Here is a 25,337-nt window from a genome sequence, read left to right as displayed (position 1 = left end):
GTCTCTAGGAGCCCCTGGTAACTCCATGTACAGCTGCACAGGTCGTTCACTGCGCGGTGGTGTCCAGCTGAAGGCCCGGCTGGCAGCTGAAGTGCAGTCCACAGTTCACTGAGGCATGTGGCCTGGGACAGGGCACACACACCTGCGCGTGCACACACCTGTGCACACACACCTGTAACTTCTGCAGCAGCACCACGTCGGCAATCTTCTCCTTGTCCTGCTTGGTCTGCTTGGCCTTCCAGTACTGCTTCTGGGCCGAGTAGCGGTTCATGGGACACACCTTGAAGAGGCAGTCTGAGGAGGGAGGGCAAAAGGAGGGAGCTCGGTTCATGCGGGGCTCAGGGGAAAACCCTGGCCTGCAGCCCTGCCCCCAAAGCCCACCTCTGCTTTCCCCACCCCTCTCCACCCCGCCGCCCTTCTTGGGTAGAGAGGCAGTGGTCAGAAGACCCCCGTGGAACTGGGAGCATCCTGGATTGTGCTGAGTAGAATGGAGGGGCCCAGAAGCAGGTCTGAGAGTGGGACCCCCCCTGGGAGGCGGACGCGTGCCCTCTTCCCCACGGGAGATTTATCAGAGGCCCTTGGGCCACCACCCCATGCCCTGTCTGTGTCCAGGTTTTGTGGACATTGGCAGCTGACCATTCACATCAGCATCCTTTCTCTGGCCCACCCCCATCTTGCCCACAGATGCCTGGGAAGTTACATTCCCCCCAGCCCCCAAGGGGTGTCCTCCATCCACTGGCAGCAGGAGGGGACCGCCTGCAGTGGTCCCTGTGGGATAAGCCTCCTAAGGTCTCTCTTCCCCCGAAACCACCTCCCTGCTCGGCGCCCTCACACTCCTCCTGGGACCCCTCCTCGATAATTCTCCCGCTGTAGACTCTGCTTCTAGGGAACTCAACCTAAGAGAGTGCCAATCAGAATTCCAGAAACAGGTTCTTTATTACCTGATTTTTATTCTGGACACAGATAAAGCATCAATGATTTTCACAAGCCCAAACTCCAGAAAGGATGTCAGATTTTTCTACTTCTGGAAAGGAGGCATGAGTTGGAAAATCCTATTCTAAAGTGTGATGTGAAGAGATAGAGGATTCTGGATCCCTGTGAAACGCTGGCACGGGGACTGGGCCTGACGATAGCATGAGCCGTGCTGGGAGGCAGTGAGCTCCCCGTCACAGGAGGGAATCCCAGGAGGGCACAGGGCTGGGCTCACAGCCTCTAAGACCCCTCCCAGGCCGCAGTGCCTCCACAATCAGCAGTGCTCCCGCAGCAGAAACACAGGAAGACGGTTGTGCTGGGAACCTGGACAGGGGTCCCTGGGGGAGCAGATCACAGAGACGGGGCCCTGCCTCATGCCTCCTTTATATATATGTCACATAATGCTTGTTGATCCCACTCCTGGGCTTATATCAGGAGAAAACTCTAATTTGAAAAGATACATGCACCCCAGTGTTCACAGCAGCACTATTTACAATAGCCAGTACATGGAAGCAACTTAAATGTCCATGGACAGATGAATGGATAAGAAGATGTGGTATATATACACAATGGAATACTACTCAGCCATAAAAAAGAATGAAATAATGCTGTTTGAAGCAACATCGATGGACCTAGAGATTATCATATTAAGTGAAGTAAGCCAGAGAGAGAAAGACAAGTACCATATGATATCACTTACATATGGAATCTAAAAAAATGAGATAAATGAACTTATTTACAAAACAGAAATAAAAAAAAAAAAAAAAAAACAGAAAGAGACTCACAGACACAGAAAACAAACTTATGGTTACCAAAGGGGATGGGGGGTGTTGGGGGGAGAGATAAATCAGGAGTTTGGGATTAACAGATACACACTACTATATATAAAATAGCTAAATAGAAGGAAGTGATCACACCAGATGAGGTCATGGCCCACCTTGGAGACTGCCTTCTGTCCATCAAGCCCCAGGAGAAGTCAGAAGGACTTCAGCTTAATTTTCAGCAGAATGTGGACGATGCAATGACAGTGCTGCCTAAACTGGCCACAGGTCTGGATGGCAATGTGCTATTCACAGGTGTCTCTGATTTTGAGTATACACCCGAGTGCAGTGCCTTTGACCTACTAGGCGTACCTCTGTACCACGGCTGGCTTGTTGATCCACAGAGTCCTGAGGCTGTGAGTGCAGGTGGGAAACTGAGTTACAACCAATCATCACCTGCAAGCACCCCGGTGACACCAACCTCGGGACAGAAGGCCTGACTACAGAGCAGTTCCTGGAGACCACCGCCGCGCAGCGGACCCACCATGGTCTGTGTGAGCTAACAACACTGCCAAGGAGGGCGAACTTAGCATCTTTTTCCGGAACGACCACTTTAGCACTATGACTAAGCACAAGGGGCACTTGTACCTACTGGTCACCGACCAGGGCTTTCTACAGGAGGAGCAAGTGGTGTGGGAGAGCCTGCGCAACGTGGACGGAGACAGCTGTTTCTGTGACTCTGACTTTCACCTAAGTCACTCCCTGGGCAAGGGACCTGGAGCAGAAGGTGGGAGTGGCTCCCCAGAAAAGCAGCAGCAGGTGGACCAGGACTACCTGATCGCCTTGTCCCTGCGGCAGCAGCAGCCGTCGCGAGGCACATTGGGTCTTAGCGACCTGGAGCTGGCCCAGCAACCTCAGCAAGAGGCGTACCAACAGCGCCAAGCAGCCCAGCCCGCGTCAGCACGGGCCCTGTCACCGCAGGGGAGAGGAGCCGCATATGGACGCCCAGCTGCCGAGTGTCGGCAAAGGCCGAAGCAAGAGTGCGACTGTGTCCTCCTGGAGCCCCGCTCAGTCCCAGGCTGCCCTGCCTCCGCTTTCAGAGGTTGGGGCTATTCTGCTTGCTCCCCAGCTCAACTTGAGATATGCAGGGTAACTTATTTATGGAATGTTGGGGATCAGAGCAGGCAGTAAATGCCAAGGTCAGACTTGGTGACGTCTTTGCCCCAACGTGCTGCCTCCTCTTCCTCCCAACCATCCCGGGCAACACTGGGGTTGGTGGGGTGAGGATTTCTGATTCCCAACTCCCCTTCCCCAGAATAGTCACATTAATATACAGACTCAGGCTGCAGGGTGAGGTCCCCGTCTAGAACACATCTCCCCTACTTTCTGCTCCTGCAGGCCCACCCGTATCCAGCCATCTGTTTGTTTCAGGGTTTAATTTGGGTTTCTATCTCCATTATGTGTAATGCCTTCCTAGGGGTTTGGAAATAAAACTTCTTTCCTGAGAAAAAAATAAAAAATAAAATAGATAAATAACAAGGACCTACTGTATAGCACAGGGAACTATATTCAATATCTTGTAATAACCTATAATGCAAAAGAATCTGAAAAAGAATATATATACACACACACGCAGGCACGCACACACATTATGTATAACTGAATGAATCATTGTGCTGTATACCTGGAACTAACACAACATTGTAAATTAACTATGCTTCAATTTTTAAAAATGGTTTAAAAAAAAGAAGAGAAACACAAGTCGAAAAAAAAAAGCTTGTTGAATGAATAAATGATCTGAGCCCTCTAAAATGTTTGTGGCCCACCCCTATGAGCAATGCACATCTCCATGCTTTTACTCTGCTGTGCTCTTTGCCCAAAGGCGGCCCTGTCCAAAACCCAAGAGGGGCCAGAATCTTCCTTCCCACCAAACTGTGGGGCAGAAGGGCAGAGAGGACAGAGGGTGAAAGGGTAGCCAGGAGACCGGGCCCACGCAGGACCAGCAGCAGCAAAGGCCAAGAGAAAAGTCTGGGTCCAGGGGGGTGTCCTACCGTAAGGACTGTGTGTGCTGGGGGGAATGCACCTGTGGGTGCGGGGGCACAGGGCTGGTGAGGCTGCAGACAAGAGGATATTCCTTTAGCAAAGTCAGCTGACATTCCCTGAAACTAAGGTATGCAATACTCCAAAAACTCACTACCACTGCACAGAATCATCCGGGGCGGGGGAAGATTTAAAAAATACAAACTCTCAGCTCCCCCATAGATCTTGGTAGGGGTCAAGGCCTGCAGATATGCATCATGAAAGGCACACCCCACCCCCACCCCCGATCCCAAATGGTTCTGCTGCCCAACCAAGGCTGCAAAGCACTAGCAGGGGATTCGAGACAAGAACAGAGCACAGGCAATAAAGTTATCCAGCCACAATTACACGTAAACTCTGTATAAATCATGTAAACATCTGTTTCTAATCTTTAACATTTAGACTCAACTTACAGAACACTGAAGACCCCATTGCGGTTACAGAAGAGAATGCAAAGCTTATTCAGTCTTGATGTAAAACTAAAAGGGCGCGTGGTTGGTGGAAGGCAGACGTGAGGCAGAGCACTGCAGGACTTGACAGGATGAGAAATTCAGGTGTGACTATGATACTTGGGTTAATAAAGGTGACCGTGGAGAATCTACAACAGCGACAGCATGCTGCTGGGGGCAGGGGGAGGGGAGAACGTGGAGGGATGGGCCGAGAGAGAAACTCTCCCGGAATAAGCAAAACCTGGGGCAGCAAGCAGAAGAAACGATGAGAAGGGTGACTGGGTTTGCTTTCTCTTATTACACTGTTGGACAAGGCGCAAGACAAAAGATCAGAGCCACGGACGCCCCCTCCCTTGGACACAGCAATCTCCCCACGGGTCCTTCATTCCAAGAGCACAGCTGCATTTGTACAAAATGACAAGGGACAAGGGTCTTCACTGCACTGTCGGGAATGATAAAGATTAGAAACAGCCCACGTGCCCATCAGAGGGGACTGGTTAAATAAATTACGATGGAGCCATATGAAGGACAGCTATGGAGCTGTGAGAGGGCGGGGTGGTCAGAAACCCTGACACAGGCTGCAATCCGGGTAAACCTTGAAGCCATTATGCTAAGTGACATAAGCCACAAAACGACAAATAAGGTACGATTCTGCTCATGTGACGTACTTAAGACTAGTCGGATTCATAGAGACGGAAAGTCGGACGGTGGTTGGGTGAGGGATGGGTTGGGAATGGGGAGTTATTATTTAATGGATATAGAGCTTCAGTTTTACAAGAGGAAAAGCAGTTCTGTGGATGGACGGCGGTGATGGCTGATGAGACTGTGCTTAATGTCACCGACCTGTACACTTAAAAGTGGTTAAGATGGTAAACTTCACGTGGCTATTCACCACAGTTGAAAAAAAATATTTTTGAAATGCTTAAAACTATGTAAACCATAGGAACACTGTTTTCACAGTTGTCCAGGATATGGACAAATATGAGTTTTTAAGTGAAAAAAAGAGAGAGAAAGAGAGCTCAAGACCTCTATATACTAATATAGAAAGATCTCCAGTAGGATCTATCCACAGTAAGACTCATAAAGTAAAAACAGCAAAGAATAGAACAGTGCATATAGAATGCTACCCCAGGGTAAGAAAATCGGGGAAGTCTGAACATATGTTTGCAGTTGCATTAAGGACCACGGGAGGATGCGTAAGAAACTAAAGAAAGTGGTTACCTGGAGGGACAACAGTGGAGATGGGAGAGGGCCGTGGGAGCAGATTCTCGATGGATGTTTGCACAACGTTTTGAGGTGTAACCGGATGAATAAACTACCTAGTCGGATTCTCTAGTAGGGTTGTCCCTGGAGATGGGAACAGGAGGTGAGTGAGGGTGGGATGGGATGCTCCCATCTCCTGGATCCTAGAGCCTGTATTTGTATTACTTTTTTTTTTTTTTCTCGGTATGCGGGCCTCTCACTGTTGTGGCCTCTCCCGTTGCAGAGCACAGGCTCCGGACGTGCAGGCTCAGCGGCCATGGCTCACGGGCCCAGCCGCTCCGCAGCATGTGGGATCTTCCCGGACCTGGGTACGAACCCGTGTCCCCTGCATTGGCAGGCGGACTCCCAACCACTGCGCCACCAGGGAAGCCCTGTATTACTTTTATAAAGAGGAAAAAGAAAAGATGAAGAACAAGATTTTAAGCGGCTCATAAACGTATGAAAAGATGTCTCACAAGTAGTCAGAGGAATGCAAATTAAAGCCACAGTGAGATGGCATTTCACACCCAGCAGGCTGGAAGACAATTAAGTGGGACAAAACCAAGTGTAGCCAGGATAGGGGTGCAGCAAGGGCACCCCCACCCCATGCACCCACAGTCTGGCAGGGGTGAACGGGGGCAAGGGGTGGGGGTAAACACTCACAGCCCCCATGGAAGGCGGCAGGGCCGTTCCTAGCAAGACAGGAGAGATGCCTCTCACCCAGGTCACCCTCCCTTGGAACACACCCAAGAAACTCTTGCCCGCGAGCCCAGGGAGACATACGTGTACAGGGGGCTCACTGCAGCATTGTTGGCAATTACCAAAAGCTGCAAATGAGATAAACGTCCATCAACGGGGGAACCAATAAAAGGACTGCAGTTTACTCACTCAGTGGAATATTACATAGCAATTAAACAGATGAACTAGAGCCATGCGGGTCAATACAGATGAGTCTCAGAGACAGTGCAGAGGACTTCCCTGGTGGCGCAGTGGTTAAGAATCTGCCTGCCAGTGCAGGGGACACGGGTTCGAGCCCTGGCCTGGGAAGATCCCACATGCCGCGGAGAAACTAAGCCCACGCGCCACAACTACTGAGCCTATGCTCTAGAGCCTGTGAGCCACAAAATGCTGAGACCATGTGCCACAACTGCGGAAGCCCACGCGCCCAGAGCTTGTGCTCCGCAACAAGAGAAGCCACCGATGAAAAAAGTGCAGAAAGATTTGTACAGAAGGCTACCTTCAACATACAGGGTTGGAAAAATGGAAAAGAATACCCTATATAATTCATCATAGAAATATCTCTACGTATTAAAGAAAAAGCATAAAAACAGGCCCCTGAATGAGGCATACCAATTTCTGAAAGTGTCTGCCTCTGGGGAGGGGGAAGAGAAAGAGGTCAGGGGAAGGCACAGGGGGCTTTGGCTACATGCATAAGATGCTATCTCTTTAAAAATGAAAAAGACCTGAAATAAACACAGGAAAAAGGATTTGAGAGAGCTCAGTAGTGGGTGCATTGGTGTGTGTTATCTTTCTCTTTACTTTTTCGTTTTAGTAGTTGAAGCGGATCTTAATAAAAGTAACAATAAACCAGACTTGGAAGATGGGCAGGTAGAGCAGAGGCATGAGGCTGGGGGCGGAGGGCACCCAGGGTGCAAGCACAGGGAGGTCCCCTCATCAGCCCCCTCCCCGGCACCTGCCGCCCACTATGTGGGTAAGTGACTGCTACACATTTCGTGGGGTCGCCTTAGCCGGGGGTGTGAGCACTGAGCTTCCCAGGTGGATGGGGAGGTGCGTCCTTCTGCAATGGGTCTCCCACGCCCATGCTGTGGGAGGGGACCTGCCCATACCTGGCCTGGCCAGGAGAGCAGGATTCTGAGCAGCCATAACCCAAGACCCCTACAACAAAGCGGAGGTCGGGGAGGCTGGGCTGGCGTGGGGTGCCCTACACATTGGGGCACTGGCAGCCTGGGTCTCCCAGGGCCCTGCAAACTCTGGAAAAAATTCCCTGAACATGTCGGGGCTTGGGATGGCCTTGGAAGGTGCAGGAGCTGAAACCACAAACAGGGAGCTAACCAGAGGCTGATGGAGGTAGGGCGGGGGCTTCACGGGCTTGGCCGACCCAACCTGGGGGCCTCCGGGGTCAGCAGGTGAAGGAGGCGCGAGCCGTGCAGGGAGAGAGGGAGACACCACAGTTCCCAGCCAAGGCCGGGCCCACCCCAGGGTGGCCTCAGAACACCTTGGCCATCTCTGATGAGCTCCGACCAAGTTCTAAAATGCCTGCCATGGTCCCCATGCCCTTGCTGGGACCTCCCTCCAGGGAGGGGCTGTTTGCAGGAGAAACATGGAACAATGAGAACCGGGACTCCAGGGTTGGAGGCCAAGCTCAACCTTTCTTCTCTGGGCTTCAACCTCAAAGCTGAAGAGGTTGGAGTCTGTGTCTCTTGTCCCAGGTTCTCACGCTCCAACTTACCCGCCAGCCAAGGGGCTGCACAGAGACCTGGTTCTGTCCCAGAAGGTGGGCTCTTCTCAGGTCCACGCTGGGCCACAGGGGGTCCAGAAGGGCCTCTGCCCACCTCAGCAAGACACCCAGGCCAGGCCAGGAGCAGGGTGGGTGGGGAGGAGGCTGGGGGCTGAGCCCCTCTGGCATCTCCCGGAGCTGGGGGGGCCCAGCACAGCCTCGGAGACCACGGAGCAGCCCCCGACGCTGGGGTGGGCCCTGCTCACGGGCTTTGGGAAAATAAAGAGGAAGAAAAAGGAGGGAGTGGGAGGCAGACAAGAAGTCAAAGGAGCACTTGTTCTGCTAGGTAGCTGTTTTGTTGTCAAAAATTGGCCCCAAACTCTGTCTACCGGAACTCGAGGGCAAATATTCCTCTGCCACACCCACCTCCCTGTCACCGCCAATCACGCCACACAGCTGACTGCACACACCGAGACACACCACCCACCTCCTTTCAGCCCCGGTCCCCTCCCTGCCCTGGCACAGCCCAGCCTCGGGACCTCAACCACTCTCTTCCGTTCTATGTTCTTCCCAAGAATTCACCCAAAACCCTCAGCTAGAGCAGAAATCAAAGCTCTCCTATTCCTGGCTCCGGGAAAGTGCTGGGGCTGTACCTCCAAGCGGGCAGCCCACACGACCCCCCGAAACCCCCATCTCTACCCAGAGCACGGCTAATAAATGTGAGGAAAAGCAGCGGGCCTGGTGTGGCGAGAGGGAATGAGGGAGGGCCAGGGGTAGGGGATGAGGTGAGAGGCAGTGCGGCCAGATGGGGCAGGACAGAGGGGTGTGCGGTGGTGAGGAAGGTCCAGTGCCAGAGGCGGGCCCCACAGAGCCAGGCACGTCCTGACCTAAGACCCCACTCAGAGGCACACGATGGAAGCAGAACAGTAGATGTGGGGCCCCCCTGCAGCCTGGGAGGAGCCTCCTATCTCCTCCACACTCCGACAGATAGGCAAGGCCCCCAGCAGACAGAGAGCGCCGAGGATGCCACAGGACTGTGGTAAATCCCACTCCCCTCCCTCAACCGCATCCCTCTCGAGGACAATCCCAGCTGATCTCTCCCCAGAGGGGCAGCCACGTGGGCAGCCAAGGTGGCACGGCCTGGCGTGTTCCTGCCTGCTCCCAACCTGCCCACCACGCCCAGGCTCCGTCTGCCCGTCTGTCTCAGCCTCACAAGTAAGCACCACAATGACACCTTCTCCTGCAGGGCGCAGCGACAGCAGGATATCACTTCATCCTCACGAGGGCCCCCGGGCCTGTGGGGCGGGGCTGAGGCGCCCACTGACCTCGGAGGACACAGAGAGGGAAGGCACTTGCCCGGGGACCATGGGGTCCAACCCCCTCACCATGCAGCACAGAGAAGGGCTCTCACCCTGGGCCTCCTAACACCTGAGGAGACTCTCTTTTCTTCCCCTGTTCCCTCAGAAAACGCCCAGTCACACAGACAAAGAAAGCCTTGTGGGTGGTGGGGCGGTCAGGGGAGAACGGGCCCCCAGCCAGAAGTGGGTGTGCCCCTGAGAAGTGGGGTGTGGCCCCCGGAAAATGAAGGCAGAGGCCATCCTGCCGAGATGGCATCGTTCAAGCCGATGGGGGTTCCACAGGCAGCAGTGTGAGGGGGCTGTGGGCGGCACCTTGCCTAACCCGCCCACTGGGCCCCTGGGTTGAATGGGTTCTATCCGAGGTCCATGACTCAGCAGCCAGGAGGGGGAGGGGAGTTAGTGGGGGGATCAGAGGTCTCACCTCGGAACTTCTTAGGAGGGTTGTCCAGGTCCCCAGCCGCGGGCTCCACGACACAGCGGTCATCCACCAACCTGGGCGACAAGGCAGCTGGGTCAGCAGAAAGAAGACACCCACCTCCCCAGGTGTCCCTCCCTCAGGGCAGGGGTTTCCAGGGCACCAGGGAGGCCCCCAAAGAAACCTCTCAAGGGATGGAGTGGGAGGTTGGGATTCGAAGATATAAGCTTTTATATGTAGAATGGATAAACAACAAGGTCGTACTGTAGAGCACAGAGAACTATATTCAGTATCCTGTGATAAACCATAATGGAAAAGAATATGAAAAAAGAATGTATATATATGTATAACTGAATCATTCTGCTATACAGCTATACAATTAACATAAAATTGTAAATCAACTATACTTCAATTTATACTTTTTAATTGAAGTATAAAGTATACTTTATACTTCAATTAAAAAAAAAAACAAAGAAACTTCTCCATCACTGACAACCCCCTGCCATCAGGTCATCCCCTTTCCTGGCACCACTGTTAAAATGCGAGGTGTCCTGGGTGGAGATAGGGGAGACCCCACAAAAAGCTCAGAGACACACCCAGACCACCCCCGACCCCCCAGCTGGAGCTGTCCCATGGGGACCTGCTGCCAGTCTGGGCTGTCACACACTGCGGATATAACTCCTGTCATAGCCCTGAGACCCTGCCCAGACCTGAAAAGGCAGCAGGTGATGGAGGAAGAGAGAAGGGGACGGAGAGACAGAGAGGAAGAGAGAGACAGAAAAGACAGAGTCAGAAAGATAAACAGGATAAGAAACAGAAACAGAGAGAGCCTAGAGACAGATGAACAGATGAGAGAAGCTTATGAGACACCGAACTACGGGGACAGGCCTCCGGGTCTCAAAGACAGGACAGTGAACCTTGCACCTTCCCGACCTCAGTCAGGCCCATTTCATACTCTCTGCTTTGGTCACCCTTGGGCTTGAAATTCCTCCCTTCCAGCCATGGCTGAGGTTAATCTTGAGTCTCTGGAGGACACCCACTCATCCATCCATCCCCCCATTCCTGCATTTAACATTCTTCAGTGCCACCCCAGCCTCCAGGACAAAGTGATGATGATGACCTACCATTTCAGAGGCCAACTCTATCTCAGCACTTCACAACCACTTCCTCTGAATTCTCACCAACTTCCCCCAAGGGGCTAGTCATGAGCACCATTTTACAGAGGAGGAAACTGGGTTTGAACATTAAATAATTTGTCTGAAGCCACAGAGCTAATTCCAAAGCCTCCTTCTGCGCCTCCCCTCCTTGGATTGGCCAACAAGGCCTTTTGTGATCTGACCTCCACCCACTCCCTAGCTAGCCTCACAACCTCCTTGCCCCAGCTGTGCTAAACCTCCGGTTGATCTCAAGGTCCCTGGAGCTCTCGTCTCTACAGAGGTGGTCCCAGAAGCATGGGGGTGCAGGGGTTGCTGTGGGGGACCTCTCCGTGACAGGGAGGGGAGGGGAGAGGGCAGCTTGCTGCAAGGACTCACTTGGTCCCCTTCCCCATCCCCAGCCTCTAGCTCAGTCCTTAGCCCTCTCCCCTTCTCCATCAGCACTGACCCTTGGTCATCTCGGCCACAAGCATGGGTTCAAAGCACCACTTATACATTCACTGATGACTCCCACCTCCACCTCTGCCATCCCTCTTCCCCCAACTCCAGATTCGTAGATCTAACTGCCCACTCCACGTCTCCACTTGGATGTCCGCAGGCATCGAAAACTCAGCACGTTACAAGCTGAGCTCCTGCTCTCCTTGAAGTCCTCCCCATCTCAGCTGATCCATCCTCCCAATTGCTTGGGCCCAAAATCTTGGGTCAATCCTTGGTCCTCTCTTCCACTCGTGCTTCAAACCTAATCTGTGAGGAAACCCTGTGGGCTTTATCTTCAAAATATGTATGGAATCTGACTTTAAAATATGGCACAAATGAACCTATCTACGAAACAAAAACAGACTCACAGATATAGATAACAGACATGGTTGCCGGTGGAAGGGATGGAGGAGGGGTGGACTGGGAGTTTGGGATTTGCAGATGCAAACTAGTATATATAGGATGGATAAACAACAAGGTCCTACTGTATAGCACAGGGAACTATATTCAATATCCTGTAATAAACCATAATGGAAAAAATAGGAAAAAGAATATACATAGATAACTGAGTCACTTTATTGTACAGCAGAAATTAACACAACATTGTAAATCAACTATACTTCAATAAAATTTTTAAAAATATATACATATGATGGGACTTTCCTGGTGGTCCAGTGGTAAAGAGTCCACCTTACAATGCAGGGGACGCGGACTCGATCCCTGGTCAGGGAACTGAGATCCCACATGCCGCGGGGCAACTAAGCCTGCACACCGCAACTACTGAGCTCACGCGCCTCAACTAGAGAGCCTGTGTGCGACAAACTACAGAGCCCACGAGCCCTGGAGCCTGCGTGCCACAACTACATAGGAGCCCACACGCCACAACGAGGAGCCCACGTGCCGCAGCTAGGACCTGAGGCAGCCAAAAATAAAAAATTAATTAATCAATTAATTTAATTAAGTAAGTTAAAAAATTAAAAAATATATATACGTATGGAATCTGACCTCTTTTCATCGTGCCGCCACCACCACCCTAAGTCCCCACCAGCTCTCACCTAGATGTAACTGCCTCCCCATTAGTCTCCTGGCCCCCCCTCTCATCTCCCTACAGCCTGTTCCCCACTTAGCAGCAAAGGGATCCCTTTAAAAGGTCAGTTAAATCAGGGCAGTTCTTTGCTCAGAACCCTCCAGAACCACCCATCTCAGAGAACCACCCACCCAAGAACTCACTATGGCCTGAAAGACCCCACATGACCTACCACCTTACCTCTCAGACCTCATCTCCTCCCCAAGCCCCTGGCCCACTCTGCTCCAGCCCACAGTCCTCCTCCAGGCTCCTCAAACATTCCAGGAGATTTGACCCTGGCTTCTCCCTCTGCCTGGAACTCTCTGCCCCAGACACCCTCCTGACTCCCTCTCTCACCTCCTTCAGATCTCGCCTCAAATGACCCATTCCCATGGACACTCTCCCTCCCTATCCTTTTAAAAACTGTAAACTGTTCTCTCCCACACTTCTCATCTTCCTCCCTGTTCTCCGTATCACCACCCAGCCTGCTATATATTTTATTTATTTTGGTTCCTATCCTCCCCAACCTGAGATGGAAGATTCATGAGGACAGGGATGTGTCTGTTCTGCTTCCTCCTGTATCCTCAGCATCTGGACCACCTGCCTGGCGCAGAGCGGGCACACACGACATACATATTGCGTGAATTAATCATTTTACTAGCTGCTGTGGGAAGTCCACAAGAAGCAAAAGATAAGGTCCCTAAGAGAGTTTAAAATCTCATCAGGAAGACAAGTCACATACTCAGAAGAGTTCATGATATAAGGAATATGCATTGGTGCCAATCTGTGGATTTCGTCCAGGGAAGGGTGAGGTCAGAGCTTGGCCAATCAGACAAGGTGTGAAAGAAGAGGCAGAAGCTGTGCAAAGCCTCGAATAATTCATAGAATTTCCTGTAAGAGATTAGTGAATCAGATTAGCTGGTTGTCTCTTGGCAAAGCCCTGAGGGGAGGAGACACAGGATGGTAAGTTTTGGTAGGGAAGGGGATGAAGCCTCGGCCAGGGCCTGGCACCTGGCACTGCTGGGGGTGCTGGACAGCCATAGGGCATCATGGAAGTTGGTGCAACTGAGGAGAGGCTGGCGTAGTCCCCACAGCCGCCATCTTGACCAGTGCACAAGGCCCTGTGTAGGCCACCTCCCCAGAGACTCCCTGTCTGAGGAAAACCCATCCTCACCCCAGACCCCCTCCATCCCTCCCCTGGGTCACAAGTGCAGGAAAAAGACATGCAAAAGTGGATGCCTGGCGTGCTTTTCCTAATCCCCCTGGCACAAATCTGCCTGGTCATTATGTGGATGTCCTTCTGTCCCCGCCCACTCTGGCACAGCTTCTGAAACCCTGTGTCTCCAGCTCAGCCCCTCCCCAGTGCCCAGTGGTTTACAAAGCAGGGCACTGCTTTGGGACCGCAAGCTGAAGCCACTTAGAAAAGGGGAGGGACTGGTCAGGAGGGGAGCATGGCCTCCAGGAGGAGAATTTCAAGCAAGGTTGGGAAGGAAAACATCCCAGACCTGCAGCCAAGGGGGGTCAGGAATGGTAAGAACAGAGAAGCAAGCCACGTGGACGGTTAAAAAAAATGGCAGGGGGCTCCCACAAGGTATCGGGAAAACAAGGTCAGGAAGATGGGACTTTCAGAACCTCCTCCTGGATCCAACATTCCACCCCCTCCCTCCTCCAAGTGTGGGTTCTGGATGAGCAAAATCGACTTCCCTGGGAACGTTCTGTACCCCTCCCCTGCAGCCTCTAAGGGATGGCGCCTCGCCCCTCCCATCATTTCATTTCCTAACTGTAGCTGAGGGCAGCCCTCCACCAAGTCCGTAGGCAAAGAAGGCAGCCAGCAGCAGGATGTTTAGAGAGTCCCAAAATGTCCCCAAGCGCCCCCTCACAAGCCTCCCCTCCATTCCTCTGAACCTACTCCTTAGGACTGAGGCATCCCAAGAAGGTGCTATTGGGCGGGAGGGGATGGGAGGAGTGTCCCGTGAAGCCATTAACAGATAAGCAGGAAAGCCCTTATCAGATGGGCTGCAAGGGCTGGGACAGCAGACAGGTAAGTTTTGATGGAGGAGAAGCCTCAGAGGGCGCGGCCGGGACTTCTGTCCCTCTGGGTAGAGGGAGAGGCAGCGAGGTGGTCGTCGAGCGCCCCGCCCCCGCCCCCGCCCCTCCGAAACCCCGCCCCGGCCCGCCGAGACCCAGCTGACGCGCCCAGCTGACGCGCCGAGGCCGCAGTGCGCTTTCCGTCCGCCCGCCCGAGCCCCGCCCCCGCCAAGAAGCGAAACTCGCCTCCCAGTGTGTGGCCGTCGCCCCAGCCGCGTCGCGGAGGGGATGCGAGCGCGGCCTCGCCCCGGCCTGCCTCCGACTGCCAGCCACTGCCAGGACGCTGGGCCTGTGCCAGGAGCGCCCGGGGGCGGTGGGAGGCGGGCGCGAGGGGCTGGGCGCGGGACAAGCCACCAGCGCCCGCGCTTTCCTCACCCCGCGCCCGGGAGCCCGCGGAAGGCGGCTCCGAAGGACCCCTCCCCACCTGGTGGCACCTATATCCCGGGCCGTAGCTCCCCCGTTCTCCCTCACGGTGAGGGTATCTGTGTGGATTGGTGTCCGGCTTCCGGCTTCCGATGCGCACCTGGCGCTCTAATCAGAGCCGGGTTCTCCTGGGAGAAGTTGCCGCGTCGCTTCACTGTCCCCCTCCCCTCCCTAGCGCGTCCACCTCCGCCCAAGATCCAGGGAAGGGCCTACTCCCGCGCCCCGCCAGTCCTCTGATCTCGCTGTCCCCCCCTCCACGCCTCTGCACACGCAGAAGCTCCCTCCGAGTCCTGCCATCTTCAAGGCTGCGCTTAGGCTCCTGCAGAGCTCCCTGCCCCGTTTCCACCACATGAGGCATCGCCCCTTAACTAAAGGCACCCCAGCCAAGATCATCTTAGAAAATCCGACGCTCCGATGTGCAGAACACTTTAGTTTATAAATTACACCCGATACCTCGTTCCATTCTTACCACAGTCCAGTGTGGCCACTGGGCCACACAGCTGGTCAGTTGATGGTACCTGTACAATCTAGGTCTCCATCGGTTCAACAAAATCTTACTGCAAAGGGATTATGTGCTGGGTGTGGTCCCCACCCTCTGGAAGCTCACGTCCACCATGCTGTGTGCTGTGAGGACAGGAGCCACGACCTTCACCTGTGCAATCCACCCCCCACCCCCCACCCCCCCAGCCCAGTGGACACTCAGGAGCCCTGAGGACAGTCTGCTGTAAGCCTTCTATCCACTGGGTGACACGAGTTTGAGCCTGCACTGTGCAGGGCCCAACAGGGCATCAGTAGAGTGGGCAAGGGGAGGGGGTAGTAGGTGTAGGGGGGGTTGGGCAGGAAGCCTGTGGGCAGGCCTGCCCTGGACCCTCTGAGCAGGAGTTGGTGGACATCTCTGCTCTAGAAGGATGTGGAGAAGGGCGCTGTCCCTGAAATGCCCCCGGGGTCTGCACCCCAAGACCTTGGTCTGAAGGAAGAGGGAAAGGCACATGCATCCAGGGGCCTGGCTGGCCCCATTCTGACCAGGGTGGACTTTGAGATCCAGGTGGGAGCCATGGAAAAGGCAGTGGGGCAGGTCAGTGCTGTCCGGAAAGATTAGATAAATAGGAGGAAGAAGGGAGCTAGAAGTGGGGCAAGTGACTATCAGAGGAGCAGCTAAGGGAGGAGGACACCAGACTAGGGAAATCCCAAAGGGTCCCCAGACTGCCCCTCCCTGATCTAGCCTGGAAAAGAGGGTGGAGGGGGAAACTGACGAGCTCAGGTCACACGACAATTAAAGAAGAGCCAGTTCCAAACCCCAGATCCCCTGACTCCCAGCCCAGGGCACTGGCCACCACCCCACAGATCTAGGCTAGACCCACAGAAGGCCACGCCCAAAGCAGGCACTGTCAGAACACTGGGATTGGCTGGTAGAGGATGGGGGCCTTGGATTCCCCCTCCCCAAAAAACCAAAGTCACATCCACTAGGTAGGGGTGGGGAGAAATATTGGGAGAGGAGCCCAGGTTCACTGGCTGGGATCACTGGCCCGTCGGAGAAAAGAACTTCACTTCTGCATCCCTGCAAAAACACCCATTTACTTGACCTCTACAGGTCTTTACCAAGGATCCACCTTGAGCCACCGAAGGGACCAGTATATGGAATTTAAAACAAGCATGGCTCCTCCCTTCAGAGAGCTTAAGTCTAGGAAGGACAGTAAGCCACACACTCAGGGAACCCCCAAGAGCCTCTCCAGTGAGGAAGAGAGGCAGCAAAAGTGACTAAACTTGGCCCGACAGAAATAAGGGCCCCTGGCCGGGGCACAAGCCTTCAGGGCTCTGCCTCTGCCGCAGGCCTGGGTTGCTGGCTCTCAGGACTGGGTGGGCTCTGGCGAGTCCTGGGGTCTCTGTTAGGCCAAGGAGAAGAGGGATGGGGAGCAGGAGACACAAGAGAGAACTGAGAAAAGGCCGAGAAGAGGGGCAACCCTGGGCCACCTAGCCCACCCTTCCCTCACAGGTCAGCCTTGCCCTGCCCAGGCCTCTCTCCTGCTCTCCATGCGGGGACTGGGCTCTCAGCCCCGCAAACCTGACATAGTAACTGAGGCTGGAGGAGCCTTAGCAGGGCAGCCCTGAAACCCAGGCCGCCCTCCTCCACATCCCTGCTTGGCTCTCTGGGAAACAGAGCAGCAAAGCAGCCCTGATGACTCCAGAAAGTGAGACAAGTCTACAGCCTCCCGCTTATCGGGGGAGGTAGAAAGAGGTGGGGGCCGGGCGTTGCTTTAGATTAAAGGCGACGTAAGAGACATAAGAATCAAATTAACACGTGGACCTTGAGTAGATCCTAATTTAAAGAAACCAGTGGTCGGGCTTCCCTGGTGGTGCAGTGGTTGGGAGTCCGCCTGCCGATGCAGGGGGCGCGGGTTCGTGCCCCGGTCCGGGAAGATCCCACGTGCCGCGGAGCGGCTGGGCCCGTGGGCCATGGCCGCTGGGCCTGCGCGTCCGGAGCCTGTGCTCTGCAGCAGGGGAGGCCGCAACAGTGAGAGGCCCGCATACCGAGAAAAAAAAAAAAAAAAGAAACCAGTGGTCAAGGCTAGACTGAGAACAATTGAGTGTATTATTGGACTATGGATTGAGCATCGGACGCTATTAGGAAATTACTAATTGGCATGATAACAGCACTGTGGTTACACAGGAACATAGCCTATTTCCTGTAAAATGAAGGATGTAGAGGTGAAAAAAATGCAATGCATGTAATCTACCATAAAATACTTCAGCAAAGAAGAAACAGCAAATATGGCAAAATGTAAACAACGATTAAGTCTAGGTGGTGGATATGTGGGTGTTCTAAATGGTTCTATTTTTTTTTTTTTTTGGCCGTACCACGTGGCACGCGGGATCTTAGTTCCCTGACCAAGGATCAAATCTGTGCCCCCTGCATTGGGAACATGGAGTCTTAACCACTGGACCACCAGGGAAGTCCCTCTCTCTACTTTTATAAATTATATATATGCCTCCGGTTGGTGGTAAGGGGTCAAAGGGACAGCACAGGCCAGAGCTGTAAACACTCGGTGAAGTCCGTCTATCATCAGCTGCAGCATCTCTGAGACACAGACTTAATTCTCCCTCGCATGACCTCTATCACCCCCATCACCCATTTCTAGACTCGGACCCTGGAGAGCCGGCTCTCCTGCAGGCTGGTAGAAGCGGGTGACGGCTGGCTGGCTGAGTGATGGGAGAGGGATCTGTGAACCAGATATGCACAGGTGTCTGCCTCAAACACCAGCAGCTGCCCCCGGGCTAAGATTTATGTTCACTGTCTCTCCTGGCTCTGCCCACTTGCCGGCGAAACAATTATGTACCTTTACACACCACAGTGATCATTTTACTCCCCCACTCAATCCCCTGCAAGGAGTCCCTACTGTCTGTCTCCTCAGGTGGGAAGCCCTCTGCAGTGTGTCCTCCCCGCCCCCCAGCCCACACCCCAGGCGCACTGTGCTGTCAGCGCCCAGTCTCATCTCCGCCCTGGTGTGAAGAGTCCTGCAGCCTCCTCTCTGGTGGCGTGGCGCGCAGGGCTCCTGCTGGCTTACGTCCCCCACCCCCACCCCAGCAAATCGCTTAGCCCCACTGAGCCAGGGGTCCTCCCTGGAGCAGGCTGGCTACAGGCACAACCGCTGGGAACCATTGCCACTACTGGGCATGACCCGCGTGATGCACTTGGGGGAGCTCAGAGCTGACATTTAGAGGCCTGTGATGAACTTACTGGAGATTTGGGGTCTGCTCTCCTCCCCCTCTCCCAGGCCTCCTTCCCACCTCCCTCACAGCCCCCACTTCCAGGCAGGAGCCCCCCAGCTCCACATGGGGTGAAGTGTGGCGAGCAGGCCTCGGGGTAGACTGCAGGAGACGTGTGCTCAGGGGTAACTCAAACCCAGACACCTGCCCCTAAACTGGCAGCAGAAAGCTCCTGTGGCCCCCCCCTAAAATCCAGCACAGCACCCCACCCCCAACCCAAGCCTCCACCCCACAGACCCACTGGGCCAAGTCAGGAAGGGGAGGGGAGGGGACACGGGGTCAGGAGCGTCGGGCAGGACAGAGTGTGAGCAAGTGGCTACGGCAGGATTCTTTAAGGCCCAGGAGCTGCATGCAGCCTGGGTCCCTGGAGTCCCTCGGTGGGACCTTGGGGCTGATCCTGTCCTCAGGCAACCCACACACCACCCCTCTCTCTACTTCACCCCCTCCCCACTGCAGCCGCCACGCCCAACCTGGCCCAACCTCGAGGGCAGAGGCTGGTATTACTCCCCACACCCCTAGCACAACACTCTCAAACTCGTGATGTGAAGTGGGCTAGACCCCCCGGGGCACAGGGTCCCCGTTTCCACCTCCTCCGCCACCAGAGAAATGTGCAGTTAGAGAGAGCCAGCAAGGTAAAAGATGTGCCTTGGGAATTCCCTTGTGGTCCAGGGGTAAGGACTCTGAGCTCTCACTGCTGAGGGCCCAGATTCAATCCGTGGTCAGGGAACGATCCCAAAAGCCACGCAGCCACGCGGCGCAGCAGGAAAAAATAAATAAAGATGTGCCTTCCCTTTGATCTCAGAATTCCACTTCTGGGAATCTATCCTGAGAGGATAACTGGACAAGTGTTCGGGCATGTATGGACTAGGATGTTCAGGGCAGATTGTTTGGAACAGCAAAAAATTTAGAGACCAGCTGAATGCCCAATACTAGAGTTGCTTAAATAAATGAAGGTACATCATACCAGGGGATGCTCTGTGGCCACAACAGTCATAGGCTGGCACGCATGGGAAAATACAGGTTAATGTATTCCCCCCAGAAAGACAGGATACAAAGCCAGATGTGCAATGTGATACTGTTTTGTAAATCTTTATTTGTGTGCATAAAAGGCTAGAAAGCCCATGTAGAGGCTGTCAATATAATCACAGTGGTATTACAGATCATTTTTTATTTTAGTTTTTCAAGTTTCCTCCATGGAGCATATATTATTTTTTAATCAGGAAAAAAATATGTATTGGAATTTCCTGGTGGTCCAGTGCTTAGGACTCGGAGCTTTCAATACCGGGGCCTGGGTTCAATCCCTGGTCAGGGAACTAAGATCCCAAAAGCCACAGGGCACGGCGAAAAAAATTTTTCATTTAAAAAAGAAAGAAAGAAAAATATATACATTTTCCTAAAAAAACATGAGTTGCATGGATTGACCTAGTGGAGGCTGAGACCCTGCCTTGGGGCACAGGACAGGGCTAAGTCCAACATCTCATTCCAGTGAAATCACAATTAAGTGAAAGCCAAGGGCAGGTCTGAAATCTGCCAGTGGAATGTCGTCTGCACGGGAGGGGCAGCGCCCCCTCCTGAAATCACATGAGTCTCAGGGACTTAAGGCACAAAGGGCCCTTAAAGACCATCTCTTCCAGCTCTCCGCTGTACAGACTAGAACAGGCTGGACTCTGTCTTGGTTACCACTGATTCCCCAGTGACTAGAACAGTGCCTGGCACATAGTAGGTGCTCATTAGATGTTTGTTGAATGACTTAATGAAGTCTGATGAAGGCTAAGAGATGGGCTCTCTGGACCAAGGGGCAGGCAGACCCAATAGCTAGGCTTCCTCACAGCCTGTCAGCCTGAGAGGGCCCTGAGAAGGGACCCCCCACCCCAGGTACACATTAGAAGCACTGCGGAGCTTTAAAAACCCAAACCTCAGATGCCTACCCCTAGAAAACTACAGTTGGTCTGACATGGGACATGGGAGCTGGAATTTTTTTTTAAAGACCCACAGGGAGGTTCTCGGGTGCAAACAGAGCACCTTAGAGGACAACCAGGCTGACAGAAACAGACTCTGAGAGGGAGGACCTTGCCAAAATCACCCACGCAGTTAGTGACAAAGCAGGTCCTGACCCTGAGGACCTGGGACTTCCTCCACATTTACCTCCACGTTTTCTGGGTCCTGACCTCCAATTACCACCCTCCTGGGGAAGCAGATCAGGCTGGAAGGTAGACACGGAATCCCAAGGTCACTTCTGACCCTACTCCCTGAGATCACCCAGCCCTGGGTGACACAGGTCCAGAGGCCCTGAGAGCCCCCAAACGGTGCTCCAAGGCCCAGCCATGTGCAGGCGGAGGCAATCTGACAAATCCTGGGAGCTCGACTGCAAGACCCAGTTCACCTGCACTCCCCAGCTTATCCCAGTGGTCTGGGGGCCACCCCTCTGGGCACTCAAAAGAGACCTTCTAGGAACTGGACATGAGATGCTGAGGGGCCTACCCTGCACGCTGGGCCGGTTTCCCACAGTCACTGGCCGGGAGCCATAGTAAATCCTTCACCTGAAGTGGCCCTAACCCGCCGCGGCAGCCCTGGCCTCTGCTGCCTCCCACCTGCAGTGAGGGATGAGGCAGTGTCCCCGGCCATGCTCTCCTCCCAAGAACAGGCGTGGGCCTGCTTTTCCTTCCCGGCTGAGGTCTCAACCTGCTCCAGGATCCACTCCCCAGACCCCTCCCATCCTCCCAACCCAGAGTTAATGTACAATCTCCACTGGGAGCTGTAATTACGCAGGCAGCTCTAATTGGCCTCCTCCACTTGACTCTGCAGAGCCTGGCTGGAATCTGAAGCTGCCCCAGACTCCCTCCTCCAACAATGCCCGCCCCCCTTTCCACTCCCCCAGCTGAGCCAGTCCCACTGTCCACCAAAGCTGCCCCTGTCCTCATCAAATTCATTTTCTCCAGCCCTTACTGGGCACCTCTTGGGCACCGAGCATTGCGATCGCCTGGGAACTCAGTCAAATCAGCCTCCAGGGTTCGCAGACATGGGCACCAACAGCCAGGATGAAGGCAAAGGGGACCAGAGCTGAGGATGGAGGCAGAAAGATTCCGGTGAGGCTGGAGCAGAGAGAGAATCACATAGAGCAATGCTTCTCTTTAAGGCTCCAAATCCCCTGGGGCTCAAAATGCAGATTCTGATTCAGCAGGACAGGCAGGGGTGTGAGATTCTGTATTTTCTAACAAGCTTCTCAGAGCTGCTGATGGTGCTGGACCAAGGACTACACTTTGAGTAGCGATGCCTTAGGGTGTTTAGAAACCATTCCTTCACTGAGTGAAGTTCTGAGAAGGTGCCCAGCACAGCGCCTGAGTGGAGGAATGGGGTGATTAATCAGTCAATCCTGGCAAAGTGCCCAGTGTTAGAGGGCTCTACAGAGAAACCTTCAACTAATTGTAAAACAACACAGTTAACACCGGAGAGGAATGTGTATAAAGCAGTGCGAAGCACGGGGGGGAAAAGGGGTTAATTCTGCCGGGGTGGGGGAGGGGGGTTGGATCTCACAAAGTAGGGCCACTTTGTACCAGGTCTGAGAGGGTGGGTCAGATTTACTCAGGTGGAGACTGGCTGAAGGGCAGGGGCAACTGGAACAAAGGTAAAGAGACGGAGACAAGACCACAAGAGCACACCAGACCGCAAAGGCGTGGGGAAGGTTCCAGGAATCCCAATCCAGGTGGTGCACCTGGAGTGTCAGGGTCGTGAAGGGGGTGGTGGAAAAAAAAAAAAATAGAAAGTTAAGTTGGGGCCAGCACACGCCAGTGCTAGAGGGCCAGGCTGGGAGGGTGGGAGTGCCGGGAGGGTGGGCGTGCGTGTATCGGCAGAAGTTGGGAGCTCCTGGAGATGTTTGCACTGGGAACCCACCCCTGGAGTAGAATGGCTCTGGGCGGTCACCAGGCCCTGCCTGAGAATCAAACTGGACTGGAGGAAGCAGCTTCCTGGGGCAGGAAGGGCCAGGGCGGGAGGGAGCTGTGCTAGGAAGCAATAGAGGGAATCCCTAGTGAGGGGATGAGGCCTGTGTAGACGGCCTTGGTTCTGTTAGATCCTCACAGGTGCTAAAAAAGCCCCCACAGGGCTTCCCTGGTGGCGCAGTGGTTGAGAGTCCGCCTGCCGATGCAGGGGAAACAGGTTCGTGCCCCAGTCTAGGAATATCCCACATGCCGCGGAGCGGCTGGGCCCGTGAGCCATGGCCGCTGAGCCTGCGCGTGTGCTCCGCAACGGGAGAGGCCACAACAGTGAGAGGCCCGCGTACCGCAAAAAAAAAAAAAAAAAAAAAGCCCCCACAGTGTGCTCAGCCCTGAGCCTGGCACTCAGAGCAACAGAGAAGATGGTCATTTCCCAAAAGTCCCCAGCACTGTTCAGACACCAGGCAGGGGGACACCGTCTGCCCCTGCATCCCCCACGTCCCCACAGTCTCTGCTCCTTCCCTCAGCTCTATCAGATGTGTTTACTATGTGCCAGGAATGCAGCTTACCCCATCCTCTGGTAAACTGAGCAAGACGAGTGAGATGTAGCTGGGAGGGAATGCAGGGCTGGGGAGTCCACATGTGAATGGGGAGGGGAATGAGAAGGCCTGGAGGGTGCTGAGATAAGGAGCGCAGGTATTCTGGAATTCCAAGTCAGCATCCATTCCCTGTTGGCTAAGCCAGACCTCCAACCCTCCCGATCTTTCCCACAGGACTAAAGCTAAACTCCCAACAAGACACCAAGGGAGCCAGGTGACTCCCACCTCCCCAGCTAAGGGCGAGCCAGCCCTGGGTTTAGAGTGCCAAGGCTGTCCTCCGAAAGTCCCCAGGGAGAGGACACCTTGCAGCTGGTTGGCATCCGTAGGGTCGGCAGAAGAGGGTGGGTTTACCCTAAAATAAAACGGCTGGGTGTGCTGGGGAAGATGAGACCATTTAACACAAGTCCCCAGACTGAAAATGTGACAAAGGTAACAGGCCCTGCCCTGAGGCTGGAGAGGTGGAGAAATCACTCTTACGTCCCATCCCCACCAGACTCACTCAACTGCTCTCTGAAGATGAAACCCATTTGCTCTAATTCTTGCCCTGTCCTATGCCAGCTTCAGGCCTGGCTCTCTCCAGGGACTTGAATTGATTCCTTGCTTATCCAGACCCTGTGGGGTGGCAGCCAGAATTAATTAATGTTGGTAAAGTGCTCCAGAGATCCTGGGACCAGGGACCCAGAGGCGCCAGATGAGCTACTCAGGAAATTGACAGGGAGAGGCGGGGAGAAGGGGGCAGCCGGCAGGAACCTGGGACGCCTGGAAGGGGAGGGCTGCGAAGACACTCCTAGTGATGGGGGCGGGGGAGGGGGGGCGCAGGGCAGAAGAGAGCTAGGAGGAAAAGGTGCGACCCTTCAAAGGTGCGACAGGTCTGTTACTAGAGGACTCCGGGCTGAGCCTGCCCACCCCGCCACGGCTCCGCCCCACCCCAGAGCCGGTCACGTCCAGGCCCGGATGCCTTTCCCTAACTAACGCCCCAGCCACCCACCTGCCCCCTTACAGGGACCACCTGCAGAGGAAGTCTCGGCCTCCCCGCCCCTTCTGAAGAAGGGCGAGAGCGCCAGGGTGGAGGCTTCGCGAAGGGGGGCGCCTCCTGACAACTCCGGCTGGGCGCCCGACTTTACCTGGGCAAACATTTCACTTCCTTTCTCTGAAAGAAGGAAGCGAGCCGTTCCCCCTCTCCTTAAAGCTGGGGACGTCCAGGTCCTCTGTCGGCGGGAGGCAGCAGGACGCACGCAACTAGCACCAGGGCCCACCGCGCCCCCCCGCCCCGAACTCGGCTCACTCACCCCAGAGTGCTGATGAAGCCATTGACTGAGCCCTCGGCGTACAGGGAGACGATGTCCCCGATGTGGAGGAAGCTGGACATCTCGCTCATGGCTGCGGCCCTCCGGGGAGCCCGGGCGGTGGGGGCGCCCAGGGGCGCGCGGCCAGGCTAGGTGCTGAGGGCGGAGATGACCGGGGAGGCCGAGAGGGGCGCGCCCCCACCTCGGAGCCTGGCGCTTGGCGCGGCCGGGGCGGGCTAGCAGCCCCCGGGGCGGAAGGCTGCGCGGCGCGGCCCGGGAGCCGGCGGTGGCGTCCCGGTGAGGACGTGCCCGCGTCTCGGCTCACCCGCCGCCCGCCCGGCCCGGCCCGCGCGTACCTGCAGCGTAGCAGAGCAGGAAGTCTGGGGCCGCCACACACACATGTAAATCTCGCCCGGGAGGCGGAGAAGCCACACCCCGCCCCCACCCCGCACCCGGCCACGGCCCGCCCGCCGGCACCCACGTGTGCCGGCCCTCCTCCCGCGCCCCTAGCGCGTCCCGGCCCGGTCTCCCGGACGCCGAGCCGGCCTCCTGCCCCCAGCGATTCCGAGGGGTCCCGGGGCCCCAGCGGGCTCCCGGGACAGGTTTTCAGTTCCGGCGAGTCACCAGCCAGACTCGCGGAACCGCCATCCCCAGGAGGCCCAGCCGTAGTTGGGGCTCTCCGCCCTCGAGGTTCCCCGAACTATCTACTCCTCGGCCCTCGGGTCGCCGAGAGCCGTGCAGCAGCCCGCGGAAGGGGGAGTCCAACGACCCCGCGGGCGCTACCTTGAGTCGCACGCGGAGGAGGTGCCTCCG

The 25,337-nt window shown here is 55.0% G+C and overlaps 1 protein-coding gene and 1 pseudogene across 3 annotated transcripts in view; one reads left to right on the top strand and one right to left on the bottom strand.

The window, feature by feature from the left end:
- Window positions 1–24,917, bottom strand: part of ITPR3 (inositol 1,4,5-trisphosphate receptor type 3) — a 67,000-nt gene extending 42,083 nt beyond the window's left edge. For 2 of the 3 annotated variants that reach the window (XM_049716407.1, XM_049716408.1), the window contains exons 1-3: window positions 24,528–24,917; window positions 9,741–9,811; window positions 173–294 (exon numbers count right to left, since the gene is read on the bottom strand). In XM_049716407.1, the coding sequence (XP_049572364.1) occupies window positions 173–294; window positions 9,741–9,811; window positions 24,528–24,616 (282 nt within the window). In that variant the 5' untranslated portion in view covers window positions 24,617–24,917. Of the gene's footprint in view, window positions 1–158; window positions 295–9,740; window positions 9,812–24,527 lie in introns of those variants that run through there. The other variant, XM_049716409.1, reaches the window with a different exon arrangement.
- On the top strand, window positions 1,801–3,237 carry LOC105747885 (ubiquitin carboxyl-terminal hydrolase MINDY-1-like; annotated as a pseudogene).
- Window positions 24,918–25,337: the final 420 nt, after the last annotated feature.

The sequence above is a fragment of the Orcinus orca genome, chromosome 10 (assembly GCF_937001465.1).
Source record: "Orcinus orca chromosome 10, mOrcOrc1.1, whole genome shotgun sequence".
Taxonomy (NCBI): domain Eukaryota; kingdom Metazoa; phylum Chordata; class Mammalia; order Artiodactyla; family Delphinidae; genus Orcinus; species Orcinus orca.
Note: the sequence above shows the minus strand (reverse complement) of the source record. Positions and strands in the feature narration are given on the sequence as shown.